The sequence below is a fragment of the Colossoma macropomum genome, unplaced genomic scaffold, assembly GCF_904425465.1.
Source record: "Colossoma macropomum unplaced genomic scaffold, Colossoma_macropomum, whole genome shotgun sequence".
Lineage (NCBI taxonomy): Eukaryota > Metazoa > Chordata > Actinopteri > Characiformes > Serrasalmidae > Colossoma > Colossoma macropomum.
In genome coordinates, this window is record NW_023494790.1 from 19,137,040 (window position 1) to 19,156,243 (window position 19,204).

At 37.8% G+C, this 19,204-nt stretch overlaps 1 protein-coding gene across 1 annotated transcript in view; it reads left to right on the forward strand.

Annotated features, from left to right (window-relative positions):
* kif19 (kinesin family member 19) overlaps positions 1-19,204 on the forward strand; it is a 58,243-nt gene that overhangs the window by 24,139 nt on the left and 14,900 nt on the right. The window contains exons 3-6 of the mRNA XM_036572465.1: positions 11,686-11,796; positions 12,249-12,336; positions 13,903-14,039; positions 18,085-18,210. Of these exons, the coding sequence (XP_036428358.1) occupies positions 11,686-11,796; positions 12,249-12,336; positions 13,903-14,039; positions 18,085-18,210 (462 nt within the window). The remainder of the gene's footprint in view (positions 1-11,685; positions 11,797-12,248; positions 12,337-13,902; positions 14,040-18,084; positions 18,211-19,204) is intronic.

Genomic DNA, 19,204 nt, shown 5'->3' on the forward strand with positions numbered 1-19,204 from the left:
CTCAGTATCTAGGAGCCCTCATACTATAATTTTTCCTATGAAAAGGTTTCACTCAGTTTGCTGATAGTATTTGAGACCCAGTGAACTGTTTCCCTGAGGGATGAAACTGATCAGGGAGGTGTTTCATTAGTAGGTGATACCACTTTTGTGACCACAGTCATTACCAGTCATTAACATGCGAGAGGGTGTGTGCGTGAGGTGAAAACATATATAGAACTGGTCTCAGAATTTGGTTGAAATCATGCAGACATACACCGTAGTGCTGGAAGTAAGCATTATTCTGTTTCTGCTATACGGAACCTTTTCATCTCTCTTTCTCTATATTTGAGTAGGAACAAAAATAGACAGATGGAAAGAATGAACACATCTTTTTGTACTCCTTGCTCTTCTTGTCTTTGTGTTGCTGTTGAGTGTGTCTTTTCCTCTCATCCTTCATAGAGGCATGGGGCGTCTTCCAGTGAATTACTGCCCACAGTGTGCATACATATGAGAGACTGAATTACAGCCCCAGCATGTGTGTGTGTGTGTGTGTGTGTGTGTGTGTGTTTGTGTGTGTTTGTGTGTAGCAGTGAGTTACTGCCCCCTGTCTTGTCTCTCTTCTTTAGGCGTGGACCCTCATCCCCCACAACCCTAAACCCCCCGTAGTCTCTGCTCTGACAGGCTGATAGCAGTAGGTGTGTGTGTGAGCCTGCCTGTCTCTCTGTGGCCATGACAACCGCTTCGTTAGGGGCAACACATTAAAAGGCATGGACACAGTATCTCTCTCACACACACACACTCATACACATACGCAGCCGTACGTGAAAATGGACAAATGTGCACACACTAATATATGTATCTTTTGCTAAAAAAAGGTGCACCAATAAACAGCACAAATTGTACCTTGTAAATTGTACCAATTGGCACTCATAATGTGTCTGAAACTAACATTTTTTTCTAAAGCTGCAGTTGCCACAGCGAAATAGTGAAGCCGTCAACAAGCTTGGAACAAAAAGGAAAATTAAATTTCAGTGATAATCCAACCAAAACATTTTACAGGGGTTTATTCTACTCCAGTTAAGAAACGACTCAGCACGTTTTGCGGCTGCACTGTGCCACATTTTGCACTATGCCAATTACATACATTCATCTGATCCTGAAAACTGAAATAATATTATCCTCTTAATAAATATTCTTTCAGTGCATGTTCATGGCTCATGTTTCTGTGTAGTCACTGTGTCTGCTGCTACTGTTAAAGAAGAACTCCACCAAATTTTCAAATGTCATTCAGAGTGGTTTCATGTGATTGGTGAGTGGTTCATTGTAGAGAAACTTTCTCAGTCAGATTTCTTTCCAGTGACGGTGGTTGGAACGAGGGGTTGTGATGTCTAGAATGCAAATTTAGCCCTTTTTTATTTTTACTATTTACTAATTTACTATCTAAAATGATCACAGAACCTACATGTGTCTTCTGAGTTTTCACATGTAGAGTTAACAGTGGTGTAATAGTAGAAACCTGAGTTTTCTTTGGGGACTATTTTGTCTTACAAGGCTTTACATGTACCCCTCTGCCAAATTGCTGTAGAATGGCACATGTCCTGTCAAACCACTGTGAATGACTTTGTTTACATCTTAACCGTTTAATTATGCAGAGGTTTTGGAATGTCTGTGGTATTCTCCTTTAAAGGAATCGGTATACACACATCCTCATGTATATGCACATAAACAGGCATAAAAATTTATTCAAACACACTCACATGTAGGTAAAGACATGTCTTTACCTACAATAAGGCAAAACTGCATACACACATGCATGGGCACATACACATGAACATTTTTGTGTACATATTTTAAGTCACTCATTACTCAGTGCAAAAGTCAGAGACGACCCTTCATTTATTTTCCAGTCAAAACAGCCATTAAGTTTTTCATTTTTGGGGAGATATTTCTGAGATTAAATGTAAGATCTACCAGAAGATAAGGAAGGAGAAAAGTAAAGGAAAATAAGTGAAAAATCAGATAGTCAGTACTTAAAGCTTTCATCTTTGAGAGATGAAAAAAATCAAGCTCCACTCTTGCTTCAGATCTGAAAAAATCCACAGGAGATTTTGTCAATCTTTCCACTGTGAGAAGACAACTCAACACTGTGGGTCTGAAAGGATGTGTTTCTGTGAAGATGCTGTTAGTTAGAAAAAGAAATAGACAACAATGGAGAAAATTTGCCAAACAAAGAAGCTACTGGTGTTCTCAGAACAATGAACCACACCAGAGCCCAGACCTCAACATCACTGAATTGATTTTGGATTACCCGTTGAAGCAGAATATGTAACCAACTTCTAAGACTGAGCTTTGGAGGTGTGAAAAATATCCCTGCAGATTGATTTCTTTGAAAAACTGCAAGCAGCTCTCTCGAAAAGAATGGTGGTTGCATTAAAGGCAGAATGGCTCTTTAAATACTGGAAAATATGTTTAATTGTTGAGGATGCTGTATAAATTCCTGTTAAATATATGTTGTCTGCTTTTTTGGCTGATGCTGAAAAATGAGTCACTTGTACTTAATAGCTGCTTTGACTGGAAATGAAATAAATGGTCTCTGACGTTTGCACATTCTTCAGCTGCAAAAAGTGCAAAATTGCACATAGTGGACTGGTGCGCTCACGCACATATACAGACACATATATACACACAGTTATCAACATGTCAGCTGGTGTAGCACCCACTCACAGACCCCAGCAGACGCATAGCAACACAATCCTGGCATGCCTTTAACTACAAAAAACACAAAACAGCACGAGATGGAGACACACACACAGTCAGTCATCAGCATGTCAGCTGCAATAACACCCACTCTCACACTCTGTGCTTCACACTTAGAAATGCTGTGAGTGCAGATGGACACACTTCTCCAAAAGACACCCTGAATCACAGAGGAGGTTCTAAGAGTTTCTTTTTATGTGTTTGTCTGTTCCTGAGTGAGTTGTATCAAGGTGGAGAGACATTAAAGCTCTTTTAGTGAAGGCGGCTCACTTCAGCTCTTGTATCGCTGGCCTGTGCGTCATGCTGATTCCAGTACATTTGTTGCTGTGGGTTTTTAGTTCCCCATCGAGCATCAAGTAACTCATGTTACATCATAGGCTCAGTGCTAAGGAGACAAGAGCAGACCTGTAGAGAACCATTCTCTCTCCTTTGTAGCAAAAATGGGATACTTGCAGTAACACCTGAAAATAACATATATTTTGATTGTTCCAGATATTCAAGATCATGATGCACCAATCTGAAGGTGCTTGTTTGATTTTGGAATGTTATAATCAGGAGTTTCAAGTATGCACTTGGTGAAAATAAAGTTCTTTGGCTCTTTTCAAATGCAAAAAATCTAAAACAAAGGTTGGTGTATTGTGTTCACTGTCCATTTTCTCCTGCTCCACTTACATTGTATAGTATCTTAACAATTCTGTGTCTGAAATCACATGATCATGAGTTTTAATGATGTAATGAATAATTTTTTAAAGAACTGTTTTCAAGTTAAGTCATTAAAGTAAGAGGTTTAAGCTCTTACAACAGCTGTAATGAAGGTTATGTGAGTGCATTATAATCAGACCAGCTCAATACCTGAAGTTCGTCTCTGGAGTGAGCTATTCCCTGGAAGCTGTATACTCTGGGGCAGGTTAACGTAATACCTGTTTTTGTCTGTGCTCCCACACTCACCTGTTTACATACATTTTCTCTGTTGTTCTGTTTCTTTCTCTCGCTGGCAGCGTATGTCATTAAAGAGGAATTAAACTGATATTTCAAAATTCTGCATACAGTTAAAGACATTCAGAGTGAATTGATGTGAAATGATCTGTTCTAGAGAAACTTACTGCCTCAGAATTGTTCACAGTGGTGGTGTTAGGAACCAAGTGTCCAAAGAGTTTAATGCCTCTGAAAGCTCCCTCACAGAAACAAAAAATGGTTTTGAATGCACTGATGTCTGAGGCCTTGTTTCACAATAGTTTTGAGACAAGATTTTCCCTGGAAACATAACACATTTATTTTCTTGACCCTTTTCCATGCTCTTGTTATTTCTTAGAACTGAACAGGCTGTTTTGTTACCATCCATTTAAGACTGATGTATGTGAAGGAGTTCTGTTCTGACTGGCTGCTCTGTATTGTGCCTCATACAAAATGCAAAAACATTCTTCAGTGAGAATGGGCGGGGCTAAATGAGTTGGTTTTTGTGGCATTACAGATACAATGAACTAAAAGTGGGCTGTTTTTACAATTTGATTTCAACATGTAGACTGTATAGAGTGGATCATGTTGACAGGGTTAACATGCTATATCTAACTCTTTTGTTTAAAATTAGTGAGAAAAAATAAGTTTTCTGTGAAATGGAACTGTTTATATATATATGTATATATATATATATATATATATATATATATGACATTTTAAACATTAATATAGAAAAAAACAATTATATTCTATGTAAAGACATAGTTGAGTGGCGTCCTGAGCAGAGAATGAAGTCACATCCCCTCTGTGTGTTGTAATTTGAGCCTCTCTGTTTTTTGTTTTCATAGTCGGTCCGGCTGCACATGCATGCATTAGACTCACCCTGTGAAAATGTTGGCAGTCCCCATATTTTGTTTGCAAAACATAAAAAAAATTGTTTTCAATAATATAAAACCAGTTTGGTTAGTCCAGTTTATAACCTTTACATCTGCATTGTACAAGTTATTATTGAGCACCACTTTACAATAGGAGTACTCTTATAAAGGATTAATTAGGCCATAAACACCTAAGTGATGAATATGAACATCTGATGGAACTGGCAGGTATAAAGCTGACTGATGGAGAAGACCAGGTAAGACATGTAGCCAACAAGATTTCAGTTCAGTTGAATTTAAGATTTATTTATGTAGCCCTTTTTTCAACAAGTATTGTCACAAAACAGATTTACAGAAAATCCAGGTCCAAGCCCCAAATAACCAAGCGAAGAGCAACAGTGGCAAAGAACAGCTCCCTAAGAGCAAGAGAAAGTGGAAACCTTGAGAGAAACCAAGACTCAATAGGGGAACTCATCCTCCTCTGGTCAACACCTGGATATTAAAACAATAACACAATAAGAGAGTATAGAGGAATAGAGGATAACATTAGACAATTAATATACAGTAGTGAATATAGAAGAAAGAAAATAAATGAGCCTGTCATTGACCAAAAGTATTTAGATTAACCAATGATAACAAATAATAATAGATCTATGAATAGCAGTGATTAGAAGCCCATTACAGTGAAAATGAGGGCCATGAGCACCTGACCTGAGGTTTAACAGTATAGGGGAATGTGAGCTTACTATTTTACAGGTCACTGTTGCCATTTTTGTATTTGTTATAACTGTTTTACAAGTCTGTTTGTGACCCATCTATTAAAAACAATTTTAAACCATTCATAAACCCTTTATAAGGTTAGTCTTATTGCAAAGAGGTACCTGTTATTGCATATCATTAATATAACAAGATGTTCCAAACTTTTGAATGATAGTGAGTGTGTGCGTGTGTAAGTGTGTGTGTGTGTGTGTGTGAGTTCTCATAATACAGACATTAGAGCTGCAGCACTAACTGACCACGCTGTGCTGGAAATGCCAACCTGATAGCGCAGCTTGTCTTGGCAGCCTCTTTGGCAGGAGTCACACCACCCCCGCAACTTCTCTATGATGGATGTGATGTTTTAATCAGCTGGACAGCATCCAGAAATGCCCTCTGCTAATCCCGCGTTGGCTGTTAATTGGTAACTCTATCAGCCCTGAGGACTTGGACTGACGCCCCCACCGATCGTGCCTTCATTTGCACTCATTTAAATAACACCATATCGCTAATTGATTTCATGTCCACGCGTCGACAGGCTGTTGTGTGGACCCTGGCTACTTGCTGATGCTCCTTAATATTTTATGAGCATGCTCCGCTTTTAATTTTAGCACCCTGATCTGGATTCATACATGGCCTGGTAGATTTTTGGGAGGGGGCATTTTGAAACCTTATCTATAAGTGAAGATACAGGTCAGGCATATGACATGCGAGGTGAGGCACAGATCATTTTCTGTAAACAGCAGGAGGAAAAATAGTGTGTGGGTTTTGTGGGTTGTTGTTTTGGCTACAGTAGCAGTCCCCTCACACTTCAGCACCCATCTCACTTTGGATCTTTATGAAGGCATGAATAAGTCAGAAGAGCCATCAGCTCTGTCTGACCTGCTGAATGTCCCCTCACTTCTGTATAGGCAGAAACCAGAGATGGCTTCCCCCAGTGACCCTGAACCCGTAGAAGGGCCTCCCCCAAAGATTTCCCTCTCTTTCTCTCTCTTATATTTGTTTGTCGGAGCAGGATATCCCAGACATAGTCATCTTTGTTAGCTGACTAGTGATCCTCTTGAGCTACGAAAGAGTATAATGTGAATAGCTGAATGGAGTAAAGAAGTTGCTCTGGGCAGGTTTCTTGCCTAGATTACTACTCTATTTCCTGATTTGGCTGGCAGTTTGGTAAAAGGAATTTCTTATCCTTAAGGCTGGAAAGTTAGAACATCCTACTTTTGTAGATGGTGGTTGCTGGCTATAATGATGTCACTGGGTCTAATTCACCACCCGTTTTTAATAAGAAATTTCTTTTTAAAATCCATTCATGCAGTTTTCACAAAGATTCTGGAAGAGATATTGGTGAATGAGGCCCATTGTTATTATGCTGGTTATCAGTGCAACATTTTCTACCACAATTAAACTAAAGGCAGTAGAAGGTTTTGTCAGCAGAGGTTGTTCCAGTGTGGGAAGTCAGAAATGTGAAAATATGCTGATTACAGGTTTATGTTCCAGTGTCAGCTGTACTATTAATAGAGTTATTTTCTTCTTTTGTACTCTGTATGCTACATACTATGTTTAACTGTATGTTTACTCTACTGCAGCACATGCCTGTTTTGCTGTAGCTGGTGTAGTTGTGAGAAAACTTTAAAACATTGCTTGGAGTTTGTGATGATAGTTGTATTTAAGCTCATGGCACATTGATTGTTATAAGCTCAGTTTTCTCTGCTTATATACATATATGACCAATGTTAGAGCTGCAGGGGCTACAAAAGGCTCATTTACAGAGGACCTGACAGACAAACATCAGCAATACATTGGAAAAAGTTGTTTTATGGTTACTAGTGTGTGCATGTGTGTCCCAAGAGCTGAGAGCTTGGGTATAGTCGCTCATCTTTCTGGCTAACCTAAAATGCTTCACAGCCCAAAGAATATTTAATGTGTCTCTGTGCCTGTGTGGGTCTTTTGTTGTCTTTATATAGAGAGACATAGATTCAGCCAGTACAAATAGAGCATTATAAATTAGGAATTTTTTATATTTCTGGCTTTGCTGTACACTGTTTACCACAGTAAAAATATGGTCATTAGCATCCAAACAATAGAAAAACATCACCTAAGTACTAGGGATAGTCATTTCAGTCTAATTTGATATTCAAATTTGTAACAGGGTTAAATGAAGGTTAAGTGCTAACACTGTTATCCCAAAGACTGATGAATAACTAAGAGGTTTTGTGTATTACTTTAAATTATATGCCATTCATCCAGTGAAAGCCTGTAACCCTTTGTGATCTTCCTCATTCAGGGTGCTGGAAAAGACTCAAGTGTAACTGTTATCCTAATTTTACCTAGATTTCCTGGAATTCAATGCTAGCACTGTCATCCAATGGACTGACTGATATTTCACAGGTGGTGGTCTTCTTCACTTAAAGTGCTAGAAAAGACTGGATACTGACTATTTTGCTTTTTATTTTTATTTATTTCACAGGACACCACCAGAGATGGTGACACTCTCAGCATCTTCTACTGTGTAGCAATATTAAAACAAACACAGACCACAATCCATAGTAGGTAGCTTGAAAATGTACACCAAAAAGTAATCAATCTAAAGTGTAAAACATAAACAGACAAATTTGAATCACCTAGTTTAACCTCATCTGTTGTTACTAGCCTAATTATATGAGATTTTACCTCAAACCTTTTAAATCAAGTTGATAAAGAGTTTGTTTGTTGATTCCAAACATTATAAAGGCTTTTATCTTAAATGGAATGTAGACTGGACTTGAGGTTGATGTGTTATTGGCACTTTTCTGCCACACTTCCTATGTGCTATAGCTGAGCTCTGGACTGTCTGCTACCCAAGGGCAGAGACCCTCTGGTGACACAACATGGAGCTTCTTGTTTGGTATGTGGTAACCTTTAAAAATCAAAATTTACTATTTGATTTTTTATACTTTCATGATTATAATAAAATTTGAAAAATCTGTCCAGCCACTTCTTTAAGCTTTAGCGGGCTAGATTTATTATTGTCATCTTGCTGTATGTTTGATTGTTACATCATTATATATGTATTATATATTCTGATATGTGTAAATACATAATTACATAATTGTTACATAGTTATAATTACTCTTACATTCAATTTACTTTTTGTCTGCACTTTCTTTTGTTTGTTTCGTCGTCAATGCCAAGATGATAAATATGTAAAGGTTGTTTCTCAACAAACAAAAGATGGATTTCTGATAACGATTAGCTGATTAGCTTATGTAATCAAGACAAGCGTTTTGTAATTTGTCTTGTTGTAAATTGACCAAAGGCATACTTATTTTAAACATGCGATTAGGCGGCACAACCCGTACAGTAACAGCCATTATGGGCAATGTTTTTAGTGAAGCTGAGGGGAAGAGGATCAGTAACTCAGTGTTAATCGGATGCGCAACGAGTTTGCCCTCTATCACTGCAGGTGTGTTGGCATTGTGGTGTGGAGCAGGAAGCAGGACTTAAGAAAATGAGCAGTGCCCAAGCAGCCAGTGTGCAGCTGTCTCTGTCTGAGGGTGAGCTAGGTAACTTAAGAAACACATGCACCATATGGCAAAGAGCTGGACAACAGTTGTGGTACTAAATGAACCCCACAGAGTGCTAGGTAGTGTACATACACAACACATACAGTGTTGTTAATACAGCAAAAATTGAAGAAACTCTCAAATAATTTTGAGAATAAACTCACAAAATACATATGCACATACACACATTTTGTGTTCAACAAATACAGTGCAAATTTTGTCTTGACAAATTTGGGGGGAACAATGTCTAAGAGCCTAAAGCTTACATTCAGATGTTTAAACCAATAATTATAATTAATTATTAATGTTGCAAACAATTTCATTTCTAAAGACGGGTCAGGGCACATTTGATGAACTTTATAGCTGTGGCTCACAAGCAGGAGCATCAGTAGTCAATCAGATGATGTTTATGACTCCTCAACACCTCAGAGTGAGCAGCCGTGGTAAATATAACAGCAGACAATACTGGTGCACAGTTCTGAAATCTTTTGAGCCTGACCCTCCAAAAATGTAGATTGGGGTTCCTCGACTCCCCCAGAAAAAAAACTTTATATTGTATGCCAATCATCCCAACAACCCCAAATACTCATCTTGCATAATTTCAAAAACTGGGAGAGATATGTCCTTCCCTGCCACTTCTGATTTTGCGCTACTGGATGTATATAGCTTTACTGGTTTTGTGTGTGTGTTTGCAAAACTGTTTGTACACACACACACACACACACACACACACACACATAAACACACATAGTCCTTATCCTTCAGAACCTCATATTGATTTTATTTATTTACAGAATGTGTGCTCCTGTTCAACCTTTTTATAGGAGCAGTCTTTTAGACTAATGGAATCTACCTTAGAGACCAACTCTTAGATACTAATAGACTGAACTCAGAGTGAGACTAATGCATCTGTCCTAAGAAGCTGAACAATGTGCCCTTGCCCTAATGGAATTGAACACCTGAATTAGAGTTCACTTCCTAGCAGAAGATGCTTAAAGGTCCTTATCACCAGATGCTCTTTTGTTTTTCCAAAGCACTGAGACTCTTCCTGTCTTGTTATTTGTCTTTATCTATTGCAAGATCTATATACGGCAAGACACAACATATCAGAATACAAGACTTTGCAGTGTACTCTATTTACCCCTTAGGTGGTCGTTATCATCCAAAACATAAAAAAATTAGTCCATAGAGGTTGAGAGTTATTACTGTTGTTTTGCTGTATATTTGATTTCATTTCGCAATTGTTACGTAGTTATGTATTACTACATTTACATTTGGTTTACATTCTTTGTTTACAGTCTACCTACAAACACAAATGTGGCTTTGATTGAAAGTTTAGGATCTACACTTTTGTCAGAAAGAGCTATGAGTAAAATAATTGACATAGAATTATTGTTATTATTTTTATTAAGAGTCGTCAAGTTGTCTCCTGGTGACTATATGGATAGAGTTTATCTGGAATATCTTGTCTTCTGTTTAGGTTTTCAGGGTTCTTAATGACCTTATGTTCAATGTTTCAAATATAAAATTACAACATGCTTTTGTCATTGCTGATGATAACTGTGCTCTCCAAGGATTAACAGTGCAGAACTTTTAAAATACAGTGTCACAGTGTTTTTGTGTTTTTGCATTTGTTCCTGTTTCTCTCAAATTGAACAACATCAAGGACATTTGGACCAGGTCACTTCAAGTCATGTTAGAATCCTCTGTGTCCTCTCCTGTCTTTGCTCTTTGTCTTCTACCATCCCTTGTTTGCAGATTGTGACCATGTGTTTGCTTTGTTTGCCGCTGTAATTGTGCTCTTTTAAAAGTCAGATCTGTGCTTGTGCATTTCAAACAAGAGGCTTCAAAGAGAGTAGTGTGTGTTTCTGAGGGGTCATCAAACGAGTAGGGGGTGCGTTGGGAAGCTGCAGGCAGCTGAGGGCTCAGCACCGGGTCTCTGAGCACTCCAGCATGAGTAGAGCTCTTGACACTGAGGTTTCAGCTTTGTGCCTAAATCTGAGGCTGTTGACAGGCTGTATCACCTCCAACTGCCCAATTTTCAGAAATGAAGCTGGAAAAAAGAGACTGGATTTGGTAGAACACAGCAGACCTGCTGAAAAACATCACGGGCGGAACTAGAAATAGATTTGGGCTCTGGTGTACAATGGTGTACTTATAAACCGCAGGTGCTATAGTTTGAGAGCAGAATGTAACCAGAGGAGATGCAGCCATTATCTTACTCCCAGCATTTAGCCTTACAGATCCCTTTGACTTGCTGTTCCATGTGCTTTTAAGGTTATTTTATTCAAACACTATGCAGCACTAGGCTGCTCTGTATGGCTGTAATGACCGAATATCTAGCCAGCTAATGAGCAACGATGATTATGATTATTAGCGTGGTGCAGAAAAGGCAAATTAGGTCAGTTTAAATGGATATGTTTATAATTTCAGAACAGGCTGTCCTAATAAATGTCCTGTAGGGCAGGGGGGCTTTTGTGTCTGCAAAAGGCTGAAAGCATAAGTGCACAGAGGCAGTATTTATATCCTCACTTCGTAATCAATCACGGATTTTAAGCAAGACCTGAAAGAGAATAACTGGTATAGGACAGAAAGAGAAGCTCTAATGAATGGCGCTTTATTTCTACAACTTGGGTTGAGGTCGTTGGCTGTGAACACTTTGTAAAAGGAGAGATTTTTTTGTTTTGTTTACTGCTGGTGTTTAGTGTTCCGATCTCCCCTACCTATAGTTTCCTTGACGATTAGTAAATTAAATCAAAACTATCTCTGTCTCTCTCTCTCTCTCTCTCTCTCTCTCTCCCTTTCTCTCTCTCTGTCAGATGGTGGTGCTGATGGACCCTCTGGAGGATCCGGACGACATCCTACGAGCCCATCGTTCCAGGGAGAAGACGTACATGTTTGATGTGGCTTTTGACTACACAGCCACACAAGTAGGCCCCACCTTCTGGTCAAATGACATACTTTGTTGATTTTCTAAGTGAAAGAGAATGCGCTCCTGCACATTTTGATGCAGAATTACAGTTTATTTACTGAATTTAACATAAAATGCAGCCTGTGCAAGTTTTTAAATGTTTTATATTTTATGTTTTATTTTTTTGCAATATGTTAAGCTCAGCAAATAAATATACATTGTGCACTAAAATGACCAAAACTATTTTGGGATGTTTGCATATAACTGTATGTATGTAATGGATTTTCAAAATATTTTTATAGGGGCTTTTTAAACATGTGTTGTAAATGTGATAAAGGTCTGCATCAATCAAAATAAAGTCATGTGTTTCTGAATGTTTTCAGCCAGGTTAAATTTGTGTGTATGGCATAAGAGCTACATAATGACACACAGAGACATTGCTTATGCAAACATGATGTGTGTTTTGAACAGGAGGAAGTGTACAGAGCCACAACTAAAGGCCTGATTGAGGGCCTCATATCAGGATACAATGCAACTGTTTTTGCCTACGGACCCACAGGTGGGTGCAAAACCTATACCTCATTCATCATTCTGTATGCGGATAATGGGATCTGTCTGTCTGTTTGTCTGTCTGTCTGTCAGTCAATCAATCAATCAATCAATCAATCCGTCTGTCTCTGTCGGACTTACTCTCTATCAGCATGTACATCACTATCTGCTGTCTCTTGTTACTTTCACAATTTCTGTCTTTGTTTGTTTTATTCCTGTAATTTATTCACTTTATTTCTTCCTCAAGCTGTATCTCTTTCTGCCATGAGCTAATAGTTAATTAAAGCACTGAAGGATTGTAATGGTCTCTTTAAAACAAAGAATGTGTGTCAGATATTGTGCCAGGAAGGAATTCAGCTTCTGAGAGCACATTATGTGGTTAAGTTTAAGACATTAATTGGCTTGTTTGGTTTATGTTCTCTGTGGTTAAATCTACCCTCGTTTTTGTGTTATTTTGAAACATTATTGACAACAACTGTATGGACATGTGACTAAAACACCAATAAATATGTTTATTCATAATAAAACCTAGATGTATGGTAAAATTGCTTTAAAAATTATTAAAAGCAAGGCTAGTCAAAGATTAGATGTGTGCAAATGATGTGTCCATAAGTACTGTCTTGTAAAATGTATGTGTACAATTTTATTAATTTGATAAAATTATACTTTAAATTTAGAAAGCAGCTAATAAACTTAACATTTCTAGAACTGTAGCTTCACTTGTGCAGACATATTGTCATAAATGGATGCAAAAAATTAGGCTTTACTGAAACTCATGATATCATATATATAAATCTAGACCGCAGCATGTTGAAATTAGGCAGCTTCAATTTTGTTTTCAACTTAATTACTTTGAAAAAAGGAACTGAAATGTTCATTAAGACAGACTTAAGATTCTTTCTTGCTGACATTTTTGTAATCTGCATTTAATAATAAGTGAATTTTGGTTATTTGGGCAGTTTTACCTCATTAGTTAAAACTGAGTTATGAGCTAAAAAGGATTGAAGTGATACAAATGTGTGTTACTCCAAAACAACAGGAACCATTTTGATCTTGTCATTTGGGTTGGACAGTGATCTGAGACAACACACCTGGGCATACACACATGGACGCCCCTAACACAACTCACACTAAAACATTGAATCCACTGTTTAGGCTTGATGTGATTGGGTGAAGCTGTGTGTGGATTTCCAGGAAGTCAGTCTACAAGTCCCGTTTACTCTCTGTTTTAATCTGTTCTCATCTCTAAGACCCTCATGGCACCCTTTCCTGTCTGAGAGCCGTCTATTAAAAGCTCAGGATGCTTGAAAGCTGCTCATGCAGTAACAGGACAAACACTGCCAGCCTCTTACTGTTCTTAGAATGCAATGAACCTTTGGACTCAATATGTTGGTTACACAAATAGATGCTCTCTCAGTTTCAAGCCATACAGTGTTACAATTTGATGTGCGTGAAGCAGTCTCAATGTGCTCATGTAACATAATTCTGTGATAACATAATCCAGTACGACGAGGTATCAGATTATCCGATTAATGTGTGTGTGTGTGTGTGTTTGCGTGTTTGTGTGTGTGTTTAGGTTGTGGGAAGACTTACACTATGCTGGGGACAGACAAGGAGCCTGGCATCTATGTACGCACTCTTAATGACCTGTTCAAAGCTATTGAAGAGACCAGTGATGACATGCAGTACAGTGTGTCCATGTCTTACCTGGAGGTGAGAAGAACATCCTTTTACATTGACATTAATGTCCACCATGCTTGTGAATGTTAATCCTATCTTTATAAGATCATAAGATTCGTATCTATATTGTCTATAAACATTGTAAATATGTTATTATTATTAATATATTTATTATTTACCAATATTGAGCATGAAAACCACATACAGACACACATTTTTTTTTTAACACATTTCCTTTAACAACACAATCCCATGCAAACTAAAGAAAGTAGAAGCTGGGATGAACTGAAATCGTTCAGTGATAAAATTCTAAATAAGGATGGGCAATTTCGATAACACTTTAATATGCTATTTAACATTGAAATAGCCATGTCATAAACATGTTATGGCAGATGTCATACACTGTCAAGAGTTGCCATGACAGATTTAGTGTAATGACATTGAATGTTAAGACATGTCATGACAATTAACAGCAATGATAACATGACACAGTTAATTGTTATTAGACATATGTATTATGACAACATATGATATCGGCCATGGCATGTTTATAGCATAGTTATGTCAATGTTAGGTAACAGGGTTCAAGTAAAGTTATTATGATAAATTACTTCATGAGGCACATTCTGAGTATATTACAGGTATCATCAGTACTTCTAGACCACTGTGGGACTGCATGTTTCATAAATTACAGTAAGCCTGTAAAGAACAACAACCAGTGTATAGTAACTGTACAAACTGCATAGCAGCACAGAACTGATTGGATATGCCATTATGTTATTTCATTAATTTCTGCATTTTTTCCTCCTGTTTCTTCTTAAATCTTTATTTTTTTGCAAATGTTGTCCAAAATAGATCATTGTACTCATTGTTGCCAATCTCAGTATTGTGTATTATATTGTTATATTCTAGCGCAATGCCTGTGTAGTTTTATCCCCATTGAACTGAGTGTCTCGCAGTGATCCATTCTAAACTTATTTAAAACTGCCCCCAGAGGAGTTACAGCACATGCACATTGTCCACAGTGAAATGTATCAGCTCGTAGAATCTGAGCTTTTTGTTTTGGGTGGTATTTTCTATCACTGTATTAAAGATGCATGGGTGTTACATATTTGCTGGATGTATTGATGTACTGTGAACTCACAAACTCATTCAGAGCGCAGTTTGAATTGGTATACACTTATAATTGACTGGGTTTAATGGTTTGTGCCCCATAGTGTCAGTTTCTGAACTTTTAATTGTATTGCAATGTGACAAACAGCGAGTGGCTGCAGCACACTGAAGCAAAACACCATCAAATGTTCAGAACATTAAGATTTACTGGAGTTACTGGATTGTGAGAACATTTATTCCAGTAACACTCTCTTCACCATTTTCACCACTTTCATCACACCATCCATCTCACATCAGACTTCTTCCTCATGTCCTTTAACAGACATCAGCAATGGTTCTGCTGAGCATCTTTCTAGCATGTTCATTATGTACTGTGAACAAGTGCTTTAGACACTCAGTACTTTCAGAAAGATCTTTCTCTCCTTCGAGAGAATCGACTCCATTGTGCGAGATAAATAGCATGCTGTCACTGTGTGTCTAATGTGAAAGAAAGGATACAGAAAGCTCTGAAAGGAGATTGACTGAGAGCTTGATTGGGGCAACAAAAGCCTGCCGGAACAGAGAAAGGAGACATGATTGATAGATCTTTATTAGAAAAGATCTTTCCAAGAATGGTGATGGAATGGCTATCGGATCACGTACAAGAGCACAAATAAACACAGGTTAGCCATGTAAAGGTCACGACACAGTAACAGAATGGTAATAACATAGTTTAGATTCATGTGACACTAGTGGTGTGACAACACACATATTAATGTTTATTTTTGATGATACAGGGAGCTGCGAGACAATAAGAGCCAATAATCAAATACAGTTTGATTTTATGGTATAAAAATATTCATGGTGTCAGACATACTGAAATAAACTGGAATATTTTTGATTGTTTCTGTTCTATTAAGAAAAACCCTTATAATTAGGGCTGTCAAAGCAATAAATTGTTAACACCACCAATTTTTTTTTTTAGCATCGTTAATGCTTTTTCCTAGTTTGACCTTTCAAACCATCGGTAGTAGTGCAGGCTGAAGCCCAGCTGCTCAATGTATGTTGCTCTGATAGAATCTGTTATTGTAGCCCTTTTGTTGAAATGCAGCTTTTAAATGACTTTTAAAGCAATACTTCCAGCACCTTCAGCAAAGTACATGGGACAGTGCTCACAGGAGAACTATGGATAATCAACAAGTAGCAAAATGATAACAGAGTTGGAGGAGTTGGAACCATTTACCGTGTATTATTACAAGCTATTCATTTTTCAGTAAATGGTTCTGAGATTATTAGATGAAAGACAATTCACTTTCATAAGGAAGGGGAAAGTTGAAGGAAAATAGAAGGGGAAATAGACAAAAATGCAAATAAAAAAAAAGAAGCTGCTGGTGTTCTCAAAACAATGAACTGACCACCCCAGCGCCCGATCTCAGCTTTAATGTAAATAATTACTTGGATTGTGAGAAGCAGAAAATTCAACCAACTTTTAAGACTGAACTTTTGGAGGTGTGGAAAAATATCTCTGCAGATGTCTTTGAAAAACTGAAAGCAAGTTTCCCAGAAAGAAAAATTATGATTACTTGTTGAGGCTTCTCTGTAATTGTCTGTTAAATAAATGTAACTAAATATAATAATCAATGGTTTTGACAGAAAATTTAATAAATTAAGGGTGGTCTCTGACTTTCGCACAGTACTGTAAATCTTGGCATTTGTGCATCACTACACCTCTTTTGTTTTAGTGTTTCTGTGTGTGAATGAGAGTTACAAGTGGATCCCTTCTATATTTGTGTCTTTAAGGAAAGCTGGAGCCGCTCTATTGCAGCATTTATCATAACACTAAGAACTAAAAGTAAAACTGAAACTTATAAAAAAAACAAAAGAGCAGAACTATTAGATTTCAGAAAATAAAAACAAACCAAACACTATTCATCTACTTTTAAGACTTAACTGAAAGTAAACTGAAATCAAAAACCAAAAAACTAAATAAAAACTAATGAAAATTCAAAACTATAATAACCCTGTTTTGAGTGCTTTCATGTTAAATCAGGATGCATCAATGAGAGCTGCGCACATAGAGGGCATAACACAGCCTTGGTGGTTGAACTCTGGCCTGGTGGAGCTGTCTCTCAGAGGGCGTGTATTTGTCTTCACTCACAGAAAGAGTGTAGAGGCTAGTTTATGACTGTGTTTTGGAAAGGACCCATCTGTTGCCTTTTCTCTTCTCATCAGCCTCACACACATAAGTGCACTCACACAAATACACACACATACCCACTTGTTTCCTTATGAAAAAGATACTTCTTTTGTGCTTTGCTGTACAAACCTGTGACTAAGCAGCTCCATCTACGCACGGAAATACAGAATGACTCACTGGACTAAGTCCTCTTAATGATACATATTTGGTAAATACATTCTCAAGAGGCCAGTTTGTTTGCGATTTTTGTATTATGTTTTTCTTCCAGACTTGTAAGGTTTAGTCCAAAATGCTACGCCTACCACTCTCTCTCTTTCTCTCGCTCTCTCTCCTCCTTCCCTTCTTTCCTGCTCTTTTTCAGTCTGTTTGTGTGTGTAGCTGCTCTTTCCCTTCAGTGTCAATGGAGTCTTTTCATTCACCTCATCCTCACTCTGAAATTATCACCTCCTTTGGAGACTTCAAAGCCACTTTGCTGACACTGGAAAAATGTTCCATTTGGCATTGCTAAAATTACAGCCTTGAAGTGACCACAGCTGCTCCGGATGTGGTCCTGTTCTATGCCTGGTTTAAATGGAGCTTTGTGAAGTCTTCAGGATGTAGTTTCATTTCATTCAGCACCAGGTCCTGAAGACACTAATATGTATTTGTACAGTGTCTCCAGGGATTTTACAAGCATATGGTTTGCACAGCATCAATGTTATCAACACTTACATGAAATACCATGTAAAAGAAACTATGTGGGGTGATGTCAGGTTCATAATTTTGTAAAAGTTTATCTTTGCCCTTCAGATCTATAATGAGATGATCCGAGACTTGCTGAATCCATCCTCCGGCTTTCTCGACCTGAGAGAGGACTCCAAGGGGGAGATCCAGGTAGCAGGGATCACAGAGGTGTCCACAGTCAACGCCCGAGAGGTTAGTTGCATATAGGGCCAGATTTCAGCTGTGGCAAAACTTGGACAGGCCAGGGCTGTGGGGCTGGGGTGTTTTTTAAAACATGTTCAAAATAGTAATGTCACCATTGGTGGTGTACTGTTTAGTACAGTTTATGGGGTTTGAGAGGCAGTTGCAGAATGCCCCCACTACACAATGAAAACCCCTATGAATGTGGGGTGTTCACTTCTGGACCTAGTTTAGTGTAAAGATCATCTTAACTGGTGTAGAGAGTGTTTACTGTAATGCTTGCACTACCATTTAAGAATCATCTTTGTGCTTAGATGCTTGTGAGAAGCCCAGGCCTAGTGGAATATACAAAATCACACTGTTGTTGTTTTTAAACAGTGTTCTCTTGCTGGTGTTACAAATGTTCTCTTGTTGGTGTTGGTGGTAACAAATCATCACTGTCCAAAGAAAATCAAGTATCTCTAAAATGGTAACTTTATAGGAGAAAGAGTTTTTTTGGGAGCAATAGTTTTTATTTGCTTTTTTCATCTAGACATTCCAGTTCCAAACTATGTACATAGCCAAAAAAAAACCACAAAAACCTCACATCGGACTTGTTCTGCCTTAAATGAGTAGAGTAAGTAAGGGATAAAATGACCCATACATTCCTAACATGGCAGACAACCTACAGACGTTGGAGCACATATTCTAAACAATCCCCACACCCTCTAAGCATCCAAACATATGCCAAATAACCTTAACCCTATAAAATCAGTTACTCCATCACCTCATCAAATTTTATTAAACATTCAAAGCTGAAAGCCTATTAAAAATATATGTCCAGTCTCTAATCGAATGTAATCTAATCTATTAGTCCATTTATTATGAAATTTTTGCACAATGGAAAGGACAATTGCTGAGCTTAAATTATGTAGGAAAATAATAATAATAAATTCAAATTATATAGCGCCTTTCTCAGACCCAAGGTCGCTTTACATAGGCAGAAAAAAACACATATCAGGAAGGA